A 25,180-nucleotide genomic window follows, 5' to 3' on the forward strand; every position below is an offset into this window, starting at 1 on the left:
CTATTCTAGCTGTCAGAGACATTTTGGTTGCCTACCTGTATGTTACATACATATCTATCTATACATTAACAACCACAAATACTAATAACTCTCATTCCTGTCCAACAGCACAGTGTTCATTCTAGACTTCCCTCCTCCTATGTGTACTTTCCCAGAAAGCAAGAAACCTGGCTGTCATTTCTACAATTTAAGTATGTGCTCAATCTCAGAACAGACACAGAGTTTCAGAGTCTTTGTCCAATATTGTTTAGGAATGAGCACACATTCAGTAAGTTTGGGGAAGATGACTGGGGACTTCTGGTAAACCTATATACATTCATAAAATGGGACCTAAGGCAAGATATCTATCCTCTTTTCTGCCTCTGGTGTTCTGTACTTAAGGGCTAGAAAGAATGGTGGTCTCCTTGCTATTCTACAGTTATTCTGCAGTGGGTTTAGACCCAGGGGGCACGCCAGGACACTAAGGATGATGGGGGAAAAGAGAAAAATAGCCTGCAGTGTAGCAACGATGAAACATACAACTTTCCTCCAGTTCCTAAAGGCTTCTTCCCCACCCAATATCATCCCAATTCTACCTTACAAATCTGGCTAGACCACAGGATGTACACTGGTACAGATAGGAACTGGAAACACAGGGAACCCAGTACGGACGATCCCTTAGGACCAGTGGTAAGACTGGGGATACAGGGAAGGTGGAGTAGAGAGGGGGAACCGATTATAAGGATCTACATATAACCTCCTCCCTGGGGGAAGGACAACAGAAATGTGGGTGAAGGGAGACGTCGGACAGTGTAAGATATGACAAAATAATAATTTATAAATTATCAAGGGTTCATGAGGGAGGGAGGGACGGGGAGGTGGGGAATGAGGAGCTGATGCCAGGGACTTAGGGACTTATGTGGACAGCAAATGTTTTGAGGATGAGGGTAATGAAGGTACAAATGTGCTTTATATAATTGATGTATGTATGGATTGTGATGAGTTGTATGAGCCCCCAATAAAATGATTTAAAAAAATAGCCTGGCTCATTAATGTTGCTGCCAAGTTACTGAGTTAGCCAGTCCAATGGTTCAAATCTAACAGTTGCTCTAAGGGAGAAAAAAACCTATTAGCTCTTGTAAAGATTACTGCTTAGAAAACCCCATGGGGTCATCCTACTCTGCGATGAGTAGAAAAGACCTATTTTCCTTACTGATTTTTTTCTGTTTTCCACAGATCTTTCTACTATTAAGATACACATCCTGAAAATACTAAGAAATCACTTATTACATTTCCTCTAGAAGAAACATCTTTCAAGTGCGGGAATTAAACAATGCTGTTATCAGAGATAAGAGACTTGAGTTATTTTACCATTAAGGATATTTAAAATGATATCTTTAAGGTAGAAATGTGTATACTTTCATACTGAAAAGCATTTTAAAATGTTCATAATTAAGAAATTTAACAAGTGAAAACAAAATTGTTTTTAAAATCACTTTCTATTTCTGAATCTGAATCCATTTCCAAACATGACTTTCCAGATGAGAAGAAAACTTCCCAATTTCTGTACAATAATGGAGAAAAGAACTGGATATGCTCTGACGCGGGATCCGTTAACTAGCTGTGTTATACTTTGAAAAGCTTTATACACATGCAGTCACCGAGGCCCCTGGGTACATGTGGTAAAGCACATTCAGCTATTACTAGTCACAGGACATGGTTTTTTACTATGGTACCTAGACTTGATTTTGAAATGTGACTCACATTTCAGAGTGGGGAAGCTCTAAAGATCATGAGTAAAATCGGCCCCTAACTTAGAAAATCAGATTTCATTGTGGATTTAATAACCAAAATAACTTAGGGAGTTCTCTCATTCAAATATTACTTCTTAGAGGAATTTAGAAGTCCCAGAGTTTCTGTGCTTCTCCACCTACCTGGTAGCATCGTGAATCTAGCTGTTATCCTTAACTGAGATATGAATGATGTTGACAGATGGCTCTTAAGAGATTCTTAAAAATCATTTTATTAGGGCTCTTACAGCTCCCCCTTTAAAAAATCATTTTATTGGGGCTAGTACAACTCTTATCACAATCCACACACATATCCATTGTGTCAAGCACATTTGTTAATTTATTGCCATAATCATTCTTGAAACATTTGCTTCCTAATTCAGCCCTTGGTATCAGCTCATTTTTCCCCCCTCCCCACTTCATTCTCATGAACTCTTGATTTTTTATAAATTATTATCTTGTCATGTCTTAAACTGTCCGTCTCCCTTCACCCACTTTTCTGTTTTCCATCCCCATTTACTACTTTATGAAAGATGTGATATGTAAATATATAATTTATACCAAACATACACATATATGTGCATATTAACTAAGAATTTACATACAATTAGTTACTTTAGAATTTTTCAAGACTCACTCGCAATTACACAAGACCTATACAAAGTAAAGCTAATTTCCTTATAAAAAAAGATGTTTAACATGACCCCAATGTCAACTACCTTATAAAGAGGACATCAGTATTATATATTGATACTTACAAAATTCGTTCCTTTTTCAGTTTGGTAACTTTTACTTGTAAACCTGAAAATTAAAAGGAAAAAAACAATCAGCATTTTTATACATTTGACCAGTTTAAAAATAGTGGACATAGGTTCTTTTGTGGATCTAATACTACACTATTAAGTCACGTTGGTCCACCTGTGCTTAAAGAACCAGGCTCTATCAGACACCTCAGAACAAGGTTTAACAATCTAGTTCCTAAAAACTAGCGAATGAAACTTTAGTCATATAGGTCTATTCTGATGGAGAAGGGTCACCGTGAGTTGGGACTGACTTCAACTACTAGTAAGGGTTACAAAAGGTTTACATCTTCTTTTATTTTTTGGAGTCTATCTGAAGAATAAAATTCAAAGTATAAAAAGTCCACAGTAAGAATACAAAATCTTACAACAGGGATTTGTTTAAGTAAAATATGACAGATTTGATAAAATAATCCAGTTATTAAAACCCTTTAAGTGGAGTGAGGGTGGGGAGCTACATTCAGTTGCCTGAAATGCAAAGGTAAAATACAAGTTTGTATATTTATTTTCATAAAGAACTATTTTAACATATACCCCCAAATAAGCTAAGAAAACATACATATACAAGTCACGTTTTTCTAGCTGAATATTGGATTTCCCCTTTACTTTATTATTTTTTAAAAGTCATTTTATTGGGGGCTTGTACAACTCTTATCACAATCTAAACATCCATCCATTGTGTCAAGCACATGTGTACATTTATTGCCATATTCTCAAAACATTGGCTTTCTACTTGAGCCCTTGGTATCAGCTCATTTTTCTCCTTTCCCTCCCTGCAACCTTCCCTCACGAACCCTTGATAATTTATAAATTATTACTATTGTGTCATGTCCTATACGATCCGACATCTCCCTTCACCTACTTTTCTGTTGTCCGTGCCCCAGGGAGGAAGTTATATGTAGATCATTGTGATCGGTTCCCCCTTTCTACCCCACCTTCCCCTTCCCCTCCTCCTGGAATCACTACTATCATTACTGGTCCTGAGGGGTTTATCTGTCCTGGATTCCCTGTTTCCAGTTCCTATCTGTACCAGTGTACATCCTCTGGCCTAGCTGGATTTATAAGGTAGAATTGGGATGATAGTCGGGGGGGGGGGGGGGAGAGGCAGGAGGAAGCATTAAAGAACTAGAGGAAAGCTGTATTTTTCATTGGTGCTATACTGCACCCTGACTGTCTCGTCTTCTCCCCACGACCCTTCTGTATAGGGGATGTCCAGTTGCCTACAGATGGGCTTTGGGTCCCCACTCTGCACTCCCCCTCATTCACAATGATATGATTTTTTTGTTCTTTGATACCTCATGATCACATAGGCTGGTGTGCTTTTTCCATGTGAGGTTTGTTGTTTCTCGGCTAAATGGCTGCTTGTTTATCTTCAAGCCTTTAAGACCCCAGACACTATATCTTTTGATAGCTGGGCACTATCAGCTTTCTTTACCACATTTGCTTATGCACCCGCTTTGTCTTCAGCGATCATGAATGGAAGATGAGCATCATGGAATACCAGTTTAATAAAGTGTTCTTGCATTGAGGGAGTACTTGAGTAGAGACCTAATGACCATCTGCTAACTTTTTTTTCCATCTGCTAACTTATTACTAATCCCATAAATATATGCACAGAGATCTATTTCCCATCGTCATATATAAATATATATTTACATATGTACATGCCTGTATTTAGACCTCTATAAATGTCCTTTGTCTCCTAGTTCTTCCCTTTATTTCCTTTTACTTTCCTCTTGTCCCACTATCATGTTCAGCCTTCATTTGAGTTTCAGTAATTCCTCTTGTTTACACTGCTCTTGATCAAGCCCTACCAGGCATCCTACACCCTCTTCACCATAGATCTTGGATCACTTGTTCCCTTGTTCCTTGGTTTGTTAACACCACTTCCTTTCCACTGCCTCCCCCTTTCCCATGCACCCCCTGGAACTATCAGTCCCGTTGTTTGCTTCTCCAGATTGTTTATCCCGCCTATCTTATCTAGATAGACCTGCACAGATGACAATATGCACAGAAAACATGACAGAGCAAAATAAAGCAAAAAAGAAAACAAAACCAATGACACAAAAAAGAAAAGCCTGTAAATAGTTCAATGTCTATTTGATGACCTTTAAGTGTTTTCCGGTCGAATCTAATGGGGTGCCATGCCTTGGTCTCAAAGTCTATTTTTGGTACTCCGTCAAGATTTCCTTGCTCTGCTCCCCTTGCTGTTCTGTTTCACACCCTTAATGTTTTGCTTTGGTGAGGTGGGGTCAGATCGGGTGCAATTTCCGCACTATGTCTCCCTCCAGTGTTGTCCCCTGTAGGGCTATGGATCAGTGAGGGATGTCGTGACTCATAGTTGGGCCGGCCAAATGGTCCTCTCTGTGCATTGGCTGTTCTAAGCCAGCACACTGTTCTTAAGGCTCTCTTCCTCCCCTTCATTTGCTCCCGTGTGCTCTGATCAGACATGTCCCTCTCTCAGAGCTGCAGCTTCAGTGCTGTCCTCTAAATAAATTCTTCTGGGGGTTCTCTATTTTCTATAATGTGATTATTATATAGGGGAAATACACATAAGCTCTAGTTTACTTTTCCTAATTCCTAGTCCATGCTCTCACTAACCCACAAATTCTCCAATTTTTGACATTTCATTTACTTAAAAAAATATCAACTGCCACCCAAGGCCCAAGTGTCGACCAATGGAGATCCCCTCATAGAGGGGTTTAGGAGAGGAGATGGGTTAATTAGGGTGTGAGGTAGTATCGATGAAGAACACAGCTTTCCCCCGGATCCTGGATGCTTCCTCCCTCCAACTACCATGATCCGAATTCTACCTTGCAGGGCTGGATAGGACAGAGGCTGTACACTGGTACATATGAGGGCTGGAGGTACAGGGAATCCAGGGTGGATGATACCTTCAGGACCAAGGGTGTGAGGAACGATGCTGGGAGAGTGAAGGGTGAGTGGGTTGGAAAGGGGGAGCTGATTACAAGGATCCACATGTGACCTCTTCCCTGGGAGAGGGACAGCAGAGAAAGGGGGAAGGGAGACTCCGGATAGGGCAAGATATGACAAAACAACGATGTATAAATTACCAAGGGCATATGAGGGAGGGGGGAATGGGGAGGGAGGGGGGAAGAAAAAAAGAGGACCTGATGCAAGGGGCTTAAGTGGAGAGCAAATGCCTTGAGAATGATTGGGGCAGGGAATGTATGTATATGTATGGATTGTGGTAAGAGTCCCTAATAAAATGTAAAAGAAGAAAAGAGAAAAAAATGATTAGGGCAAAGACTGTACAGATGTGCTTTATACAATTGATGTATGTATATGTATGAACTGTGAAAAGAATTGTATGAGCCCCAATAAATTGTTAAAATAAAAAAATTTAAAAAATATATATCAACTGCAAAATTCTATGTATACTCATAATTAAGGATGAGTCTCCAATATTTAATGTAAGCTATATTTATACTATGACATAAATGTACCTTGAACACATTATGCTGAATGAAATAAGCCATACACTCAAGGATAAATATATGATCTCACCTACATGAAATATTTAGACTAAGAAAATGTGCAAGACAGAAAGTAGATGAGTATTGAACAGGGGTGATGGACAAAGGTTGATAGCGAGCTATAACTTAATATACTGGGTTTAGTTTGGGGAGATTACACAGTTTAGGAACTTAAGAGTGGTAATGACTGTCCAGTGCTGATCATTAATACCACTGAATTATACAGAAATATTTAAATTGGCTAATTTTATGTTAAACACAAACTTCAAAACATTTCTGAAAAATCTTTTTATTTTCCATGAACCTTTGGAAGCCTTCTCATATATAGTTATTTTTACCATCAACAAATCACCTAGAGTTTCAAAGTTCTATACCTAGTCAAGAATTTCTATTATTTAGGGCAAATTTACTCTCAATAAATAGCTTTTAGTTGAAAGATATAATAAAAATAAGATCTAGCACTATTTTCTATTTGCTTTGGTAGTTTATAGATTCTAATAAGGCATACAAATTTTAAAATTTCCCATGTGATTTATATAAACACTAATAAATGTTATCTTTTCTAATAAAATAATTTTTATTACCTGTTTAAAATTAGGGCAATCTTTTGAACAACACAATTACATAAATAAGAGTTTTAAAAAACAAACTATGGCTTCTCCACCATCCACCATAGTGATAACTAGTGATGAGGTCAAAAGTCACACAGATCCTGATGGGGAAAGTCCCTCCCCTTTCTGCCCAGAGTGATAAAGGTTTAACGGCAGGAAACCCAGATACCGAAGAACAGCAGCAATGGAAAATCTGTTTTAATGCTAAAATATTTCTCTCTAAGAAATGCTTATGGCATAGCACGTTTTACCATTATTTCTATAGCCAATGATTTGAATTTTATTCAAATTTTATGAATAAACCTATAAAGGAATGTTCATAGCAGCATTACTTAGAATAACTAAACATTAGAAACAATTCTAAATTCACATTGAGTGAGGTGTTAACCTGTGGTTTATTCATGTCATGGACTATCACTCAACAACTAGGGATTTAATCATGCTGAGTGGAGGACAAACGGCAATCTCAAATGACTGCATATTCTAGATTCCGCTTATCTAACATCTGTAAAAGAATAAAATTATAGGGATAAGTTATAGATTGGTGGTGGCCAGAGGCTGGAGGAATGAGGTTAAAACCAGTTAAATAATTAAAGTGCTATTTAGATTCTCTGCCTCTTCACTTCAGGCAACATGAACCAGAAGAAACCAAACATAATGTATGCACTCTTAACTTTACAACATTCGATGGCCTAAAACTACAAAGGATAGGCTAACATATATTTTTTGATAAATGTGGATCTCTCTCCTGGAGGAAGGTTGCTGGGGATCTAAGCACGGTAGACAGGATCCTTGGTATGGAACACAAGAATCTACATGTGGCACCGTTGCATGCAACTAGATATGCAAACATGCGTGCACGCACACATGCAAACGCAAATGAACACGTGAAACTGGCATAATCCTTTAAATTTTAGGAAAATCATCCCCATTTCTTAAGATTTCTGAGGAAGTCCCTTCTTTTTCAGGTGATGATGACAAACTCATGAAACCTTCAAAGGACTTAGGACAGCAGAGACTCATGCTTGAAGAATTAAGGAAAGAATTTGAGACTCTACTAGGGCAAACACGGAAGTCAGCAATTTTTTTCCTCTCTTACGTCCTTCCCAAAGATGTGGACAAATTTATTTGTTGACAAATTTTCCTGCTTTTAATTTTGGCCAGCTCCTAAAACTCAGGTCTATCATCAGAAGTGAAAAGTAGAGCCAACGATGAAATGGACTCTTGCCATGAACCATTTTAAGAAAAGAAACGAGATAGAAAATCCATATAGACTTCAAACGGAAATTCTTGGGAAACACGGTAAGACTACTCTTTTATCTTTCGTATTCAACACCTGTGAGGCATTTGTTCTGTCCTGCAGATCAGCTCTGAAACAGGTTTATGTGTGTGTAACTGTGTGTGTGTTTTAATTTCAAGCATTTACTATTCATCAAGTCAATTAGGCATCTACAATTAGAGCCCCTATAAAGTGTGCTTTAATCCTGCTCCACGCCCATCGGAAGGAATGAGGCTATACAACAATACAGCTCCTGTATGAACAGGTAGTCTGCTCCACAAAGTATTTGGGACTGTAACCCTGGCAACCTGAGACACCTATTGAGGAAACCACGCTCACAAGAGCAAGCAGTACGATCAACCCTGCACCCATTCATGTATGAATTTTGGAGAAAATGAAACAATCAAGGGTGTATGTGTCATTTTAACACACCAAATTAACTCATTCAGAAGTGAGGCAAAATTAAACCAGTTATAAACAACACAAAAAGTATCCAATTCTGTTTCTTCACTAACTCTTTGAAACCCCTTGTAGGTTCACAGAAAAATAAACATAAATCATCCTTACACATAATCAAAGATACATAATCTCGCTCATATTATGGAAGTACATTTATCAGGGATTTCAGAAGGATGTAGGTTAGTTACTATTGGTAGATTTCCTAGGATAGTTAAATAAAAATTATATAACTCAAGTACTATCATTTCTCTCTCTCTTTTTTTACTGACATGAAAGTTTAAAAGTAATGAGTCAATTTTGATTCCCATATATACATCAAAACCTGCAAAGCCTGGACAAGTCCATGTTTGATGTCTTTAAAATAGCCTCTTATAACCGGTTTCTCAAGTAGATGCTCCCATCTTCTTTTAAAAAGAATTAAATACCCTTCAGGCATGTCTTTGATGTTATCATGAGATCTCATTTTATATGGGACTATTTGAACCACATCAACAATAAATTAATGTTAAGAAAAGTCCTGCCTGGACCCAACCAAAATAAGTTTTTTAATGACAGTAAATTTTAGGGAGAAAAAGTGCCTATTCATTGAAGCACACTGAGAAATCCACACTAATTTTGAAATTTTAAAAAGTGACCTGATCAATATATTTTGATGTGCCAAACATTACCTTCTTTCATCAGCTCAAAAAAAAAATAGTTTGCCAGCATATAAACATACACATACATACACCTTATACACTCGAGTAAAAGCCGATCTGAATATCAGCTGAGGCACCTGCCGATCTGAATATCAGCCGAGGCACCTAATTTTACCATAAAAACTGCATAAAAATGTGCTGAAAAACTCAGCTTATACATGAGTATATATGGTACCTTAAGCCTATGACAGTGTAATGACTATTAGCACATAATAGAGGAACACAATTTATACAATTTATTTTCTAAATAAAAAAATCTTACAAGGAGGGACCTCCCTGCCCTCCTCCCCCCAAAAAACAATTCTCTCCAAAAGCTATGTATTTAATTTTTTTTTTTACAAAATAACCTCATCACCTTCAAAGTGCACTCTATTACATTAATACATTTGTCAAATCTGTGATTCTATTCTTGGAACCATTTTTCAACTCATCTGTTTGGATGGCTGACACCTCCCCTTTTTTTTCCTTCACCTCTTATGCATGGTCAAATAACTGTCCTTTCATGTCCCTCTTCATTAATGGAAACAAAAAGAAGTTGCATGGAGCAAGGTAAGGTGTGTGAGGCAAGAGAGGCATGCTATGTTGTTTTTAGCCAAAAACTTGCACGGTAATGGCTGCATGAGCAAGTGCATTGTCGTGGTGGCAAAACCGGTGGCCCGTCTGCCACAAATCAGGTCTTTTTTGTCGTGCACACTGTTAGCAATCTTTTCAGATTCTCTGAATTTAAAGTCTGACCTGATGGAACAAACTCCAAATGCTCTACAAGTCAACATTTTTGTCCTTTCAGGAAGCTGATTTAAGTCCAAAACGAGGTTTGTCAAACATCATCATTTCACCTTCTTAAACGAGAAAACCACTCGTACACTTGAGTTTTTCCCATAGTGCTGTCTTTGTAAGCTTTGTTCAACATCATAACAGTTTCTGAAGCATTATTCTCGAGCAGGAAGCAAAATTTCATAGCCACACCGTTTTCTTAAATTGGCTATCACAAAAAATGAGATCTGAGAGAAACTTTTATGAAAATATTCACTCTGACCAGAGAAACCTTTCCAGGAGATGCCACTGGGTGCACGATATCAGACTGAGTTGCTTGGTGCTTGCCTAGTGGAAAAAATGTGTACTAAGAAAGCTCCACTCCACCCAGTGTAGTTCTGTTTTTCTGAGGGGTACCCCCCTCCCTGTAGATTTATTTCATCAAGAAGGCAGCATTTATTGCCACATGGATAATTTCTCACTGCAAAGAAAATTTCTTGGAAATCCCTCCCTGTAGATTTATTTCATCAAGAAGGCAGCATTTATTGCCACATGGATAATTTCTCACTGCAAAGAAAATTTCTTGGAAATCCATTTTCTGTACTAAAGCTATCTTTTACTAGCCTCGTGTACTTCGTCCATGTGGGTTTGTTGCTTCTCTGCTAGGTAACAGCTTGTGTAACTTCAAGTCTTTAAGACCCCAGACGCTACATCTTTTGATAGTCTGGCACCATTAGCTTTCTTCACATTTGCTTATGCACCCGCTTTGTCTCCAGCAATTATGCCAGCAGTTTTTAATACGATGGTGACTGGTGTGTTGATATGATGCTTGAAGCTATGTCATTGATGGTTCAAATAAGAATATAAAACCCAAACACACTGCCACTGAGTCCATGCAGCTCATAGCACCCCTATAAGGACAGGCTGGAACTGCCCCTGTGGGTTTGCAAGAATGTAACTCTTTATGGGTGTACAGAGTCCCATTCTTCTCCTGCAGAGTGAGTGCATGGTGGTTTCAAAATGCTGACCACACAGCTCATAGCTCCACACATAACCACTAGGCCAGTAAGAGTCCTTTTCAAATAACAGGGAGGGTTCAAAACTTGGTGGAAAATCGAGTTATCTTTTAATCCCAATTTTTCTTGAACTTTCTGAAGCCCCCCGCCCCCTCTCAGCAGGGTCACACATCATGGGCAAATTTTAGTGGAGCTTCTACACAGACTAGAGAGAAGAACCTGGAAATCTACTTAAAAATACAAGAAAAACAAAGCCAGTGAAAGCCTTAAAAAGAACAGTGAAATAGTCTGGTACAGTACCAGAAGATAAGTCCCTTCCTCCCAGGAGAGGAGCTCCCTCCACCAACTAGAGTCCACAGACCTCCAAGAATGTTGGTGAAAAAAAGCTTTCTCAGAATCTTTGTTTCAGAAGCTTTGTTCTCCATCTTCAAAATGAGAAGAAACAGTTGCAAACATCATTAACAAGCTGAACACAGGCTATATGATGCAATGAAATGAAATGCCTGAAGATTATTACCCTATATGTTAATGAACTGAAATGGACTGGTATTGATAATTTTGCATTGGACAACCAAATGACCTATCACGCCAGGAATGACAAATTGAAAAGGAACTATACTGCATTATCAAAAAAAAGTATTTCAAGATCCATCCTAAAGTATAATATTGCCAACAAGGAAGGCCAATTAATATGATACTTACTCGAGACCAACTAATGCCAAAGATGAAGACCAAAAGATGTGTACCAACTTTTATAGTTTGAAATTGATCAAACTTGTCATCAAGATGCAACCGACAATCACTGGTGATTGGAATGGGAAAACTGGAAACAAAGGAGGATCAGCAGTTGGAAAATATTGTCTTGGTGACAGAAATGGTGCTGGGAATCTCACAATAGAAATTTGTAGACCCAGTTTATTGGAAATACCTTTTCCCAACATTAGCAGTGAGTAGACACAGGACCTTGCTGGATAGAATGCGCAGGAATCAGATGACTGACTACATCTTATGTGCAAATCTGTAGTTAGAAAGCAAAAGGGAAGAACACGCCTGCCATTCCTCAAGCTGAAAAGAACTTAAGGATAAATAAAAATTCAAGCTGTTATTTGCAATATTGAAAGTACCACTTAACTACATAGGAAGCAGCCAAAGATGGAGTGAATCTACAGAGTCCCTGTACCAATATTTACTCATGGGACAAACGGCAAGTCAGTATGACAGCTCAGAATCTTTCCTCTATTTTACACCTACCTTTCTGGGGGAAAATAGTATTGTCAACAGAAGTACAAAACTAATGAAAAATATTTATATTTGTCTCTGGATATATATCCAAGGCATAGTAAACTTTAAAATTTGATCTTTATCACTAATAATATAAATTTCTAAAATTTTTAATACCAAGTCAATGAATCTGGCTCATGTAAAAAGTTACTAAAAATTGATAGGAAAAAGGCGAATAGATATAATAATGGCTTCAAAAGGGTCATGGAAAAATTCTATTATCATTCACTTCCATCTGTGCACTATTTGAAACCCATTGCAGTTCACAGAAAAAGAAATATAAATCGCCCTTATGCATAATGAAAGATACATAATCTCAATCACAATAGAAATTCAAATTAAAAATACACTGGAAAATAGACAAAAGCAATGTGCAGTCCTCTTTTACATAAGGGTTTGTACAAACCAACTGTAAAAAGGAAACAGATGACTGGGGAAATTTGAAAGCTAGTTATTGCTAATACCATATTAAGGATCTTATCTTCTTGGTGGGATAATAGAATTTTTGGTTAGGAAGCTACACACTGAAGTATTTATCGATGAAAGTATGGCAAAGACTTCAGCATAACTGAAAGAAAGAACAGGAATCCTGGAGCACAGGCCATAAGCACTGGCCTTGTACTGAGAGGAGTTAGTTAAGGGTGGGTGTTCAGGAGGTCATTTCCATGACTTTTTCTTTATTTTTGTACTTTTCTAAGGAGTCTGGTAGTGTAGTGAGTTATGTGTTGGGATGTTATAAGTAGTAAATGTTTTGATCAAGGTTTTTAAATGAATCCTGGTCAAAAAGGAGAAAATGCAAAACAAAATTCAAAATTCTCATTGACTCCAGACTTTCCTGACCCCCATAGAGGCTAGAAAAATCCCTGAAACTACTGTCCTGAGATAATGTTTAAACCTTAAATCAAGAATATCACTGAAAAACCCCAAACACACTGTGATCAAGTCGATTTTGACTCATAGCAACCATATAGGGCAGAGGAGAATTGCCCCTGTGGGTTTCCAAAGCTGTAAGTCCGTTGTGTTTTTTTTCAAAGCTGTAAAACTTTATGGGAGTAGAAAGCTGCATTTTCTCCTGAGAAGTCGCTAGCGAGTTTGCAATGCTGACCTTGTAGTTAGCAGCCCAATGCTTAACTATGCCAGAAAGTTTAAAAAGCCAAGCAATAGTTTAAGCTTAACTAATAAAGAGTTTATGGCATAAACATTATGCTCTTTTGAATTCAATCTATATGTCTCTTTGAGGACTAAGGTGTGCCTGACCCTAAGCCAGTGGTTCTCAACCTTCCTAATGCTGTGACCCTTTAATACAGTTCCTCTTGTTGTGGTGACCCCCAACCATAAAATTGTTTTCTTTGCTACTTCTTAACTGTAATTTTGTTACTGTTATGAATCGTAATATAAATATCTGATATGCAGGATGCATTTTCATTGTTACAAATTAAACATAACCACAGCTGAATATAAAAATACCAATGAACATCCAGATTTAACTTCCCATGGTACATTTTTTTTACAGTACATGATTTTACATTTACCCAGTAATTATAATTCATGAAGTGTCATTTTACCTCCAATACTGCTACTTCAATACAGCAGCTGCTCTCTGCACAGCAGCTGCTCTCTACACACGTGACTGGTCCACATAAGTACATTATGGCACCAACCCTGTCACATACACCTGTGGGCTTCTCTGCATGTGGGCGGACCCTCCTGGAGACAGACAGAGGAGCAGCGTTTCCGTTCCTAAGACCATCGGAAATGTGTTTTCTGATGGTCTTAAGCAAACCTCGTGAAAGGGTCATTGGACCCCCAGAGGGGTCATGACCCACAGGCTAAGAACTGCTGCCCTAAGCCATTGTTTTCAATTACTTCATGTGCATGTGAAAGTTGGGCGATGAATAAGGAAAGACTGAGGAGTAGATGTATGGCGTAGTTGAAAAATATTCAAAGCACAGGAGACTGCTAAGTGAACAAAAAAATCTATCTTGGAAGAAATACAGCCAGAAAGCTCCTTAGATATGAGAATGGGAGACTTCATCTCATACTTTGGACATATTATCAGGAGAGACGATGTCCTGGACAAAGATTTCCTGCTTCAAGTTCTGGGTAGCCAGGCATTATCGAGTTCTAGTTTCACGGCAAAGGAAGCTGTTGTTCATGGAGTTAGCTACATATTATTCCATCACTTTCTCCTCTTCCTCATCCATTTCTCTGTTGCTATAAGCAGAGATCAATTATACCTTGGGTGGCTTTTAAACCTTCAGACACTATGAGTTTCAGATATGCTGAGTGTGGTCTTCCGTTGTGTACATTTCATTATAATATTTATGTTTTCTCGAGCTGCCCTGTGAAATTTTCTGTTCAGCTCTTGGACGTCGTCATTGTCGTGATTTCATTTGTCTAAGCTGGTCTACGATTAAGAGGTTTCTGAGTTTTTTCTGGCATCTACTCTGATCTTTTCTTTCCTATCTTTATAATGACATTTTGGTCTCTTATAAATGATATTCATGATGTCCTTTCACAGATCATAAGTGTCATCAGATCTCTCTGTCACCAATTTTTCAAATCTGTTCTTGAAGTATTATTGAAATTCTGGCAGAATAGATTCAAGGCTGCTGTGTTAGTCTGGGTAAACCAATGAAACAAATCCAGGGAGACTCATGTGTTAAAGAGCTTTATACCACTAGGGCAGTGTAGCGGAACAGCAAGGGAATGGAATGGCATGGTCCCCAGGGAATGATGAAAGTGGATTTTGGTGCCAGGACGTGGTGCCCCAACAGACTGGACTGGAAAACACTCCCAAGGGCCAACAAAGGATCCTTTAACTAACTACAAGCTTTTCTTTCTTGATGTGTTTTGTTTTGTTCTTTGTCAGTGGTTTGTTGTTGCTGTTTTGTTGTCTGGTTGTATACTGTTGCTTTGTTTTCCTCTGTCTTGTTTTCGTGCATGTTAGTGTCTCCACAGGTCTGTCTAAATAAGACAGGCTGGATGAACTATCTGGAGGAAAAACAACGGGACCGACAGTTCCGGGGGGACTTGGGGTGGGGGGGTGGGGGGAGTAAGGAAGTGGTGTTAACAAACACAGGGACAAGGGAACAACATGGGGCCCAAAATGGTAGTGAGGGGGGAGTGGCAGGCCTGGTAGGGAATGATCAAGGGTAAGGTTACGTAAAGAAGAGGTATAGCTGTAACCCAGGTGGGGACAGAGCATGGTAGTAGGGCAGGAGGAAAGTCAAGGGAGATGGAGGAAAGAGCTAGGAGTCAAAGGGCATTTATAGAGGTCTAGACAAAGACATGTACATGCAAATATATAAATGAGGATGGGGAAATAGATCTGTGTCTATATTTATAGGTTTAGTATTAAGGTGGCGGAAGGACCTTGGGCCTCTACTCAAGCACTCCCTCAATGCATGAAAACTTTCTTTTATTAAATTGGCACTCTACGATGCTCATCCTCCTGATACAACTGCTGAAGTCAAAGCGGGTGAACAAGCAAATGTGGTGAAGAAAGCTGATGGTGCCTGGCTATCAAAAGAGATAGTGTCTGGGGTCTTTAAGACCTGAAGATAAACAAGCGGCCATCTAGCTCAGAAGCAACAAAGCCCATATGGAAGAACACACCAGCCTGTGTGATCACTTGGTCCCGAAGGGATCAGTTATCAGGCATCAAAGAACAAAAAAGTCATATAATTGGCTGCATACCTCCATGATACATACGATCACCGAAGACAAACGGGTGCATAAGGAAATGTGGCGAAAAATCTGATGGTGCCCGGTTATCAAAAGAGATAGTATCTGGGGTCTTAAAGGCTTGAAGGTGAACAAATGGCCATCTAACTCAGAAGCAATAAAGCCCACATGGAAGAAGCGGACCAGCCTGTGTGATCACGAGGAGCCAACGGGACCAGGTATAAGGCATCATGCAAAAAAAAAAAAATATATATATATATATATATATACCATATTGAATGAAGGGGGAAGTGCAGAGGGGAGACCCGGGGTCCAAGTGTCGACCACTGGAGATCCCCTCACAGAGGGGTTTAGGAGAAGAGATGGGTCAGTCAGGGTGCAATGTAGTACTGATGACGAATACAGCTTTCCCCCAGATCCTGGATGCTTCCTCCCCCCAACTACCATGATCCAAATTCTACCTTGCAGGACTGGATAGGGCAGAGGTTTTACACTGGTGCATATGGGAGCTGGAGGCACAGGGAATCCAGGGTGGATGGTACCTTCAGGACCAGGGGTGTGAGGGGTGATACTGGGAGAGTAGAGGGTGAGTGGGTTGGAAAGGGGGAACTGATTACAAGGATCCATTTGTGACCTCCTCCCTGAGATGGATGGCAGAGAAGGGGGGGAAGGGAGACTCCGGATAGGGCAAGATATGACAAAATAACAATCTATAAATTATCAAGGGCTCATGAGGGAGGGGGAAGCAGGGAGGGAGGGGGAAAAAAAAAGAGGACCTGATGCAAAGGGCTTAAGTGAAGAGCAAATGCTTTGAAATGATTAGGGCAAAGAATGTACAGATGTGCTTTATACAATTGATGTATGTATATGTATGGATTGTGATACGAGTTGTAAGAGCCCCTAATAAAATGTAAAAAAAAAAAAGAGCTTTATAAACAATAGCAATTGAACATTGAGGACAAACACCCCAGTCCAGGCCAGATCAAGTCTATAAATCCGATATTAGCCCATTATGTCCAATACTAATTTATAAATTAATCTTCAGATTCACACAACACATGCAATGACGCCAAATGCAGGAAGATCACAGCCAGTCAGTGGGTGCAATGTCTTGCAGATCCAGTGGCAGTAGAAGCATCTCAGCGCTGGCAGGGGTCTCCACATGGCTCCTTCAGCTCCAGGGCTCTAGCATAGCTCCGTGTGTCTTGTCTGCAAGTATGTCTTGCAGAGAGTGAGCCTGTGTCCCGCCTCCAGTGAACTCTTCATCTCCTTAGCATTTCCAAGTGAGATCACCAAGTGGTGACCTGACTGACAGGCTAAATTCCACCCCTTCACTCTTAAATTGACAATAGATTATGTAACTACCACAGTTGCACTTTTGGCTCCTGTAGACTCATTCTAATTTTCTTCATATTGATATTCTGCTCTACAGTTGGTTCCTGGCCTGGTTTTAACTGCTGACATTGACCTTCTCCATTGCATTGTACCACAGATGTAGTCAATTTGATTTCTGTGTATTCCATATAGAGAGGCTCATGGGTATAGTTTCTGTTATTATGTTGAAATAAGATATTTGTGATGAACAAGATGTTGGTTTCACAAAATTCTATCATGTGCTATCCAGCTTCATTTTTGTCACGAAAATATTTACCATCCATTGTTCCCTCCTGTTTCCAGTTTTTGCATTTTAATTGGCAACAACTATCAATGCATCTTTATTGCATGTTTGATAAATATCAGACTGAAGACTTTGGGAGGAGTCCTCAGTTTCTCCATCACTAGCTTTCATGGTTGGTGCATAAATCTGAGTAACAGTTGCACTGATCCGATGTCCTTGAATGTGGATAGACATAATCCTATCAGAGACAGCATTGTACTTCAAGATAAGACCTTGAAATGTCCCTTTTGGACAAGTTGTGGAAGAATGAACTCCAACTTTTCAGAATAAAAAAGTCCTAAGTTTTGAGTACTTACTTCCGCTGTGGGTTTAAAAGCTATCGGTGGAAACTAAGATCTTTTTAAAGATTATTGATCAATTCAATTTTCTTCTATTTGGTATTTTGGTCGTAGCCCTTGTTTTGCCTCTCAGAGATCAGCCATAAAAAACGTAGAGGGGAAAATGAAGAGTAACCAGTAATGTGAAGCCTCTTAAAGTTTTTCTATGCTAGCCCATTACCTACAGCTTGGGATGGTCCACAGCAGGCAGTGATAATAATCACACACACAGGGGGCTTGACACACTGCTGGAAAATTAAGTCGAAAGATAATAAAACCCTCTCTTGTATACTCCTTCCGATGTGCCACATTATACCAAATGTTTTCTATATGTCAACCAATTTAATATATGAGGTATTATCTGCATCATTTTATACAGGAGAAAACAGACACTGTAAAGTGTTATATGGGTTACTCTCGCTATTCAAGTGGCTGAGATGGCTTTCTACCACCAGCTATTGAAATCGAACATAGCGACCTTAACCACTGCAACACATGGCCTCTTTCTCAACACAGGACTACTTTCATAGGTTGCTATTCACTGGAAGTAAGCTGTCTAGGTTAACGTTTTAGACTTAATCTTAAATACAAGGGATGATGAAAATGTCCTTAGCATAGCACTTTGAGTTTCTACAGTATGAACCTATCTATCTTTCTGACATCATCCCCTAGCACATCCTTAAGCTCTCATTGCCTTCCCCAATCCCTCTATTACAGTTTACTTACCAAACTCTAAAGTCTTTGGATAAAACTGAGTTATCTCCAAACTTGCTTTTTCTTTCTTCAGAGCATTTCCTCTCTTTCTACACACATTATTTAATTGTAATACAAATGTAAAGCCTGGCCTGACAGCAAACCACAGAGACACAAAGATACACACTTGGTTTTCCCTTTTTGTTCCTAGATAGCATACATTATAATTCTAGACCGGAAATTCTCTTAAAACAAGGATTATAGGGAGAAGGAGGGGGAAAATGAGGAGCTGATACCAAGGGCTCAAGTAGAAAGAAAATGTTTTGAGAATGATGGCAACAAATGTACAAATGTGCTTGACACAATGGATGTATGTATGGATTGTGACAAGAGTTGTACGAGCCCCCAATAAAATGAAAAAGGATTATATGTGTTCATAAGGGTGGGCACACAGTTCATGACTCCAACTTAATGATCAAATCTGAATTTCAGGTCATTCTTTCCTTCTAGAAAGAAACAAAACTATTATACCAAATTAGTTATTACTAAAACAGTCTCAACAAAATATAGTATGTGTCTAAAATTAGTATTTGAAAAAAAGATTTTTACCTTGAACTTCTTTATCATGGTACTCCTTCAGTTTTGCCCAAAGTTCCTTAAAATCATTAGATACATCTGCAGAACTAGGGCTTCCACAACTGCTTCCAGAGGTATTCATCTTGCTGAATATGCTTCCCACTTCTCTTTGACTAGTGATGTACAATCTTCTTTGTTACATTGTTAGTATGAAGTTGTCCTTGGAGACAGCTGAACTACCTGAAAGAACAGATCACAGTGCAAGTTTTCATTTATTTTTATGTGATTTGCAATCATGGAAGAAATACATGCCGGCTACGATGACATATGCGGGTAGGTGGGAGGGAAGGAGAGGATTAAGATGAGAAAAGTCAGGATTTAAAAGTCAGGATTTCCGTAATCTGGCCTTTGCTTTTGTTAGGTGACATCAAGTCACTTTTTAAATCATCGTGACCCCACATGATGGAGTAGAAAGAACTGTCCCACAGCATGGGTTCAAATGGCTAATTTTTCAGCTAGCAGTCTAGCTAACCATTGAGCCAATATGGCTCCATTAATTTGGACTTTAAGATACAACTTCAGGCAATTTGCCCCTTTACCTCTTCTCAAAAGAATTACCTAAATTTAAGTTGAATGATAACCCAATGCTATCTAGTCCACGCAAATCTTAACCCAACCCATTGCCTTCAAGTCATTTCTGTCTCACAGTGACCCTATGGGTTACCAAGCCTGCCGACCTTTATGGGAGCAGACAGCCTCATCTTTCTCCCATGGAGTGACAGGTGGGTTTAAACTGCTGATCTTGTATTAACAGCCCAACTGACCAGGGATCTTTGATGCACCTCAACTAACTCCCCTGCCATTAATTGATTCCAACTAACGACTCCACAGGACAGGTTAAAACGGCCCCAGTGGGTCTGAGACTGTATCTTCACAGCTGTAGAAAGTCTCATCCTTCACCCTTGGAGCAGCTGGTGCTCTTGAACTACTGACCTTAAGGTTGGCAGGCCAACTGCCCCATCGTTTCCAAAGTTGTCTATTTCTAGGGCAGCATCTTTCTCCAGTAAGCAAAAAACTGCTCTCTTGGTTAGCAGCCTAGCACTTACCCACTGTGTCACCAGGGCTTCATGTTAAATTGGAAGGATTCTAATACTGAGAGGTTTGAAATCACTCATGGTCAGTATTCATTCAGCATTATATACATGTTTGCTTTAGTTATTTCTAGATTGATGTAGGATTGAACCCCAAACCAATAAAACTTCTGAAATATTCCTGATTTACAAGTACATAAAGGACCTTATGTTAGGAAAGACGATTTAGGTGGTAATGTGAGAAGCCAAATAGCTTTCTCATAACAAGGCAAGTCCATGAGCAAAAGATAGCTTCAACTAAGATGTATGAATACATATGTGATATTTATACAATGATGGCAATTAGGGTAGCGCTACTTTTTAAAATGCTAGTTCTTACCTGGGCAGCCTCTGAAGGAGGCAATAGTCTATAAAGTTCAGGTAGAATAATAGATATGTATTTTTGGTTGCATAAAGTCACGGAAACAAATGTTGAGTCCAAATCTTTGGACATCCAGCTCTTTACCTTTAACCAGTGGTCTTGGAGGCGGAGAAACTACCATCCTTGCATGCATGGGAGGTCCCCCATATTTTAATGTGCTCTGGAACTAAAGCCATGCACTACATGCCACATTTAGTTAACTCACTCACTGCCATTGAGTCGAAGATGACTCCTCGTGACCCTCTAGACAGCCTGGGAGTTTAGGAACCTTGCATTTCTCCCACCAAACAGTTGGCGGTTTCAAACTATGGTGCTTTGAGGATCACAGCGCAACTGTAAGGACCAGAGCCACTCCGAAAGCAAAAGGATTAGCAAGCCTGCTAAACCTCACACCCGCCTCCATTCCCATTGCTAACAGGTGCTCAAACTGAATGCAGTGTTTCTCGTGATCCCTGATGAAAAGACCCCATAGCAAGAGCATTTCTAAAGGGCGCAAGTTTATGTATGAAGTTACCTGGTAAACTGCAAAGTACTGCAGAAATATCAATACACATTTAATAAACTTCCTAAAATTTACATCAGGGTGTTTAAAAGATATTTTTAAACTGTGAAAACTGAACTTTAAATAATATTCAAAACTCAAACTCACTGCCAGCGAGCCAAGGTTGACTCAGAGAGAACCCCTGTGGGTTTCCAAGACTGTAGCTGTGGACGGAAGTTGAAAGCCAAGTCTTCCCGCGGAGCAACTTCTAGTGGTTTCGAACAGCCAACCCTGAGGATCGCAACCCAATTGCTAACACCTACACCACCAGGTCACCTTTTTAGGAGCTGAGAACGGGCGCAGCGCCGGGCACCGCAGGACCCAGGTCCATCAATCTCCGTGCACCAGGCGCCCGCAGGATTCCCCACCGCTCGGAGGGGGGGGGGGTGGAGGAAGGGGGGGCGGCGGCGTGGACGCATGCGTGTGGCAGCTCCGCGCCGGGACGCAGTTTGTCTCGCCGGCGGCGCGGGCGGCGACGGAAGCAGACGGAGCCTGAGTCCCTGCGCGCTGGGGCCGCTGCATTGGCCCGGCCGGGCCCCAGCCTACTCCCTCCCAGGTAGCCCGAGGCCCTGGCGGCCGCCCCCACCACGGGAGTCAAACCTGTTCGCTCAGCGCGCGCGCTGCCACCCGACCGGAAGTAGCGCGGCGCTGCAACGCTCGGCTGAGAGGCAGAGCGTTTCCTCTCCTCAGAGCGTTCCAAAGCGCCTCGAGATTCGAGAATGCCCCACCGCGGAAGCGGGGCCCCTCGGACTGCGCACACACAGCTGCTCGCTGGTCTTCTCTTTTGTCTCTTTTTTTTGTCTCGCCACAGCCAATGGCCCGGCGGGAAACGCGGCCCCTCAGGGCGGCCCGCGCTTTTCCGAGGGAGGGGGAAGCCGGGCGGCCGCGGGCCGGGCTGAGCCGCCGGCCCCGCCCGCCGGGAGCCCGTACGACGTCACGCGGGAGTTCCCGCGAGGCCACGCCCCTTTCACCGGCGCCGCCCCTGGCGACCCCCTCCCCCCGGGAGGTGGTCGGGCGCTTCTGATGATTGACAGGGCGTTGGCGAGCCGCCCCGAGAAAGCGCGAGCCGTCCTGTGTTCTTTGAGAGGTAGCTAGACAGCGAAAGCGTTATGCGAGCGACTTTTAAATGGAAAAGTCAACTTGTAACCGATGTGGGACAGGACACGGATAATCGGCATTGTTCTGCCTTCGTGTCTATTCAGCGAGGTGACAGGATTGAACTGGGTAGGAGCACGCAATAGCCAAACGAGGCATATTTTGCTGAGGTTAAATGGGCCGTTTCTGGCGAACCTGAAAGAAGGAATCAAAAGTGACCAGTATTATTTGTAGGATAACATGCTGTGAAGTAATTTCTTTTAAGGGCTATTTATGATTTTCAAACTGATTCCTAGGTGTTTCTGTTTATACTAATTTATAAGAGAAGCGTTTTGGGACCATGGCAATTTTACAGATGTCGTTGAAAAACACGAAGTATACTGCAAAACAAAGTACCTTTAAATAAGTCCAGTGTTTTCTATGATATTTTAAAAGCTTAGAAAGATGACAATACAAACTTTTCAAAGCTAAGTAGTATTTTGAAAGCCAAATAAGTGTAACAACTTTTTCAGTCAATTCATATTATTGATAAGTATTATCCTTCTTGAGATTGGACATATCTGGATGTATATATTGCCATTCTAGCCATATCATATTCCTATCTTGAGAGAGAATTGCATCTTTATTACTCACACAGTCACTGCCATTCACGTCTAAATTTTATATTTAATAAGTCATGCCACTTTTAAAAGAAAAATTATTTTGCATAACAGAACAAAACTCACTGCCTTCTGAATCAATGCTGACTCATGGAACCCCCTGGTGGGTTTCAAAGACTAAGTATTTATGGGAGTAGAAGTCCCGTCTTTCTCCCACAGAGCATCTGGGGTGGTTTTGAACTGCAGACCATGGAGATCACAGCCCAACTCGTAACTACTACACCACCAGGGCTCAAAACCAAGCCCAGTGCCATGGAGTTCATTCCAACTCATAGTAGTTTTATACAGGGTTTCCAAGGCTCTGTAAAGTTTTATGGAGGCACACAGCCATGGAAGTGATCATTGGCAGAGTGATGCTTTCATGAATGTTTATAGTGGAAACGGAAAGTTGTGTTATAAATGGAAAGTAGTCATGACCAGGTACCATTTAACAGCCCATTGAAAGAACAATAAACTATATAGAGTATGTAGTTTAAAGAAAAACCAGTCGTCCAGTGACCTAACCTGCTCCTCTGTCATGTACCACCAACAGCTCCGCTATCCAATTCGTTTACACAAATCAGAATCCAAAGAATTGGCCTTGACACCTTCTCTCTCTCTCTTTTTTTGGGGGGTGGGGTGGAGGTGTGATTCTACCATTTATTTAAAAGAACCACAGAACATCACAAGTGGCTTCCACTGGTTGGCCAGCACATGGTGGTGGCCCCACTGTCCTCCATACGCTTGGGACTTGCTGTCTTCTGCCATTCCCAATGTTCCCAGACAAGTCTCCTCCACTGCTGTTGGTGCAGAGACTGAATACCTCCTCTCAACATCCTTATTCCAATCCATCACAAATCCTGTCAATTTATTTACCAGATCTCTCTCAAATCCCTCTCCTTCATCATCACCACCACCATTCAAGATAACTGTTACCTAGTTACTGCTTCTTTCTTTTACATACACCCAACCAATCTATGTAAGCCGTTCTTTCCACCATGTTAGAGAAAACTTGCATTTCCAATTCAAGCACATATTTAATATTACATTACATCCATGTATTTGTTGAGAGATGGTATATAGTCTAATGAGTAAATTATAAACTCAACCCAGTTGCCTGCGTTTAAACTCTGATCTTTACTAACTAACCGGGGCTAGTTATTTTTCTTGCCTGTAAAATGAATCATAGTACTAACCTCAAATGACTATGAAGATTAATTGAGTTAATATATACAAACTACTTAGTAGCGTATTCACGTATAGGATATATATTTAATAAGTTTTACTCATCATTGGTACTGGAATAATAGACATTCTAACATAACCTAATTTACTCCCTGTATAACTCAAAAAATTTACTGCCATTGAGTCTGTACTGACTTACAGCAACCCTGTAGAACAGGGTAGAACTGCCCCTATCAGTTTCCAAGACGATAACTCTTTACAGTAGCGGTTCTCAACCTGTGGGTCACGACCCCTTAGGGAGGTGGTGAACAACCTTCTCACAGGGGTCGCCCGATTCATAACAGCAAAATTATAGTGATGAAGTAGCCATGAAAATGATTCTATGGTTTGGGGGGATCACCACAACATGAGGAATTGTATCAAAGGGTCGCAGCATTAGGAAGATTGAGAACCACTACTTTACAGTGTAGACATCAGCTAGTGGTTTTGAACTGCCAACCTAGAGACTAGCAGCCCAACAAGTGACCACTACACCACCAGTTCTCCTGGTTTCCTTCCTATGTACTTTCATTTGTTTCTCTTAGAAAATGTTATTTTTTACTGGACTGGACTTAGAGTTAGAAGTAGTCAGAGGTGGTAGAATTAAACATACTCTGGCCTCTTTGGCCATTTAATGTCTTGATTCTTGATGTCTTAGGAAAAGGGGTCTTTGCATGTTGTTTCTTTTGCCAGGAATGCTCAACCAAACCCACTCTCCCCCTGTGCCTAGCTGTTTACTAATCTTCCTTTCACCTTGTTCCTATAACACCACATCACACTATCTTATACTGATCGCAGTTTTGATTCTTGATTAACTTGTCATCCACTTTTTCTTGGTGTCAAAATCTGTGTCTTGTTCACTGTCCTATCCCCAGAAATTCAGTGCCTGCCACAGAGTCACTCTGGATAAATGGCATCATCAGCCTCATCGGTCATCTCTTATTAGATCATGTATTCTATGTTAGTGGAAACCTTTACATATCCAAAATTCTTAGATTATTTTATGAAGTTCTATAATGAGAATTTTAATAATAGAAATGATGGGGATACTAATAG

The 25,180-nt window shown here is 40.3% G+C and overlaps 1 protein-coding gene across 2 annotated transcripts in view; it reads right to left on the reverse strand.

The window, feature by feature from the left end:
* Window positions 1-22,088, reverse strand: part of RBBP8 (RB binding protein 8, endonuclease) — a 71,902-nt gene extending 49,814 nt beyond the window's left edge. Inside the window, exons 1-3 of one of the 2 annotated variants that reach the window (XM_075532710.1) lie at window positions 21,768-22,088; window positions 19,148-19,354; window positions 2,528-2,570 (exon numbers count right to left, since the gene is read on the reverse strand). In XM_075532710.1, the coding sequence (XP_075388825.1) occupies window positions 2,528-2,570; window positions 19,148-19,256 (152 nt within the window). In that variant the 5' untranslated portion in view covers window positions 19,257-19,354; window positions 21,768-22,088. Of the gene's footprint in view, window positions 1-2,527; window positions 2,571-19,147; window positions 19,355-21,275; window positions 21,655-21,767 lie in introns of those variants that run through there. The other variant, XM_075532711.1, reaches the window with a different exon arrangement.
* Between the last annotated feature and the right edge of the window lie 3,092 nt (window positions 22,089-25,180).

The sequence above is a fragment of the Tenrec ecaudatus genome, chromosome 15 (assembly GCF_050624435.1).
Source record: "Tenrec ecaudatus isolate mTenEca1 chromosome 15, mTenEca1.hap1, whole genome shotgun sequence".
NCBI lineage: Eukaryota > Metazoa > Chordata > Mammalia > Afrosoricida > Tenrecidae > Tenrec > Tenrec ecaudatus.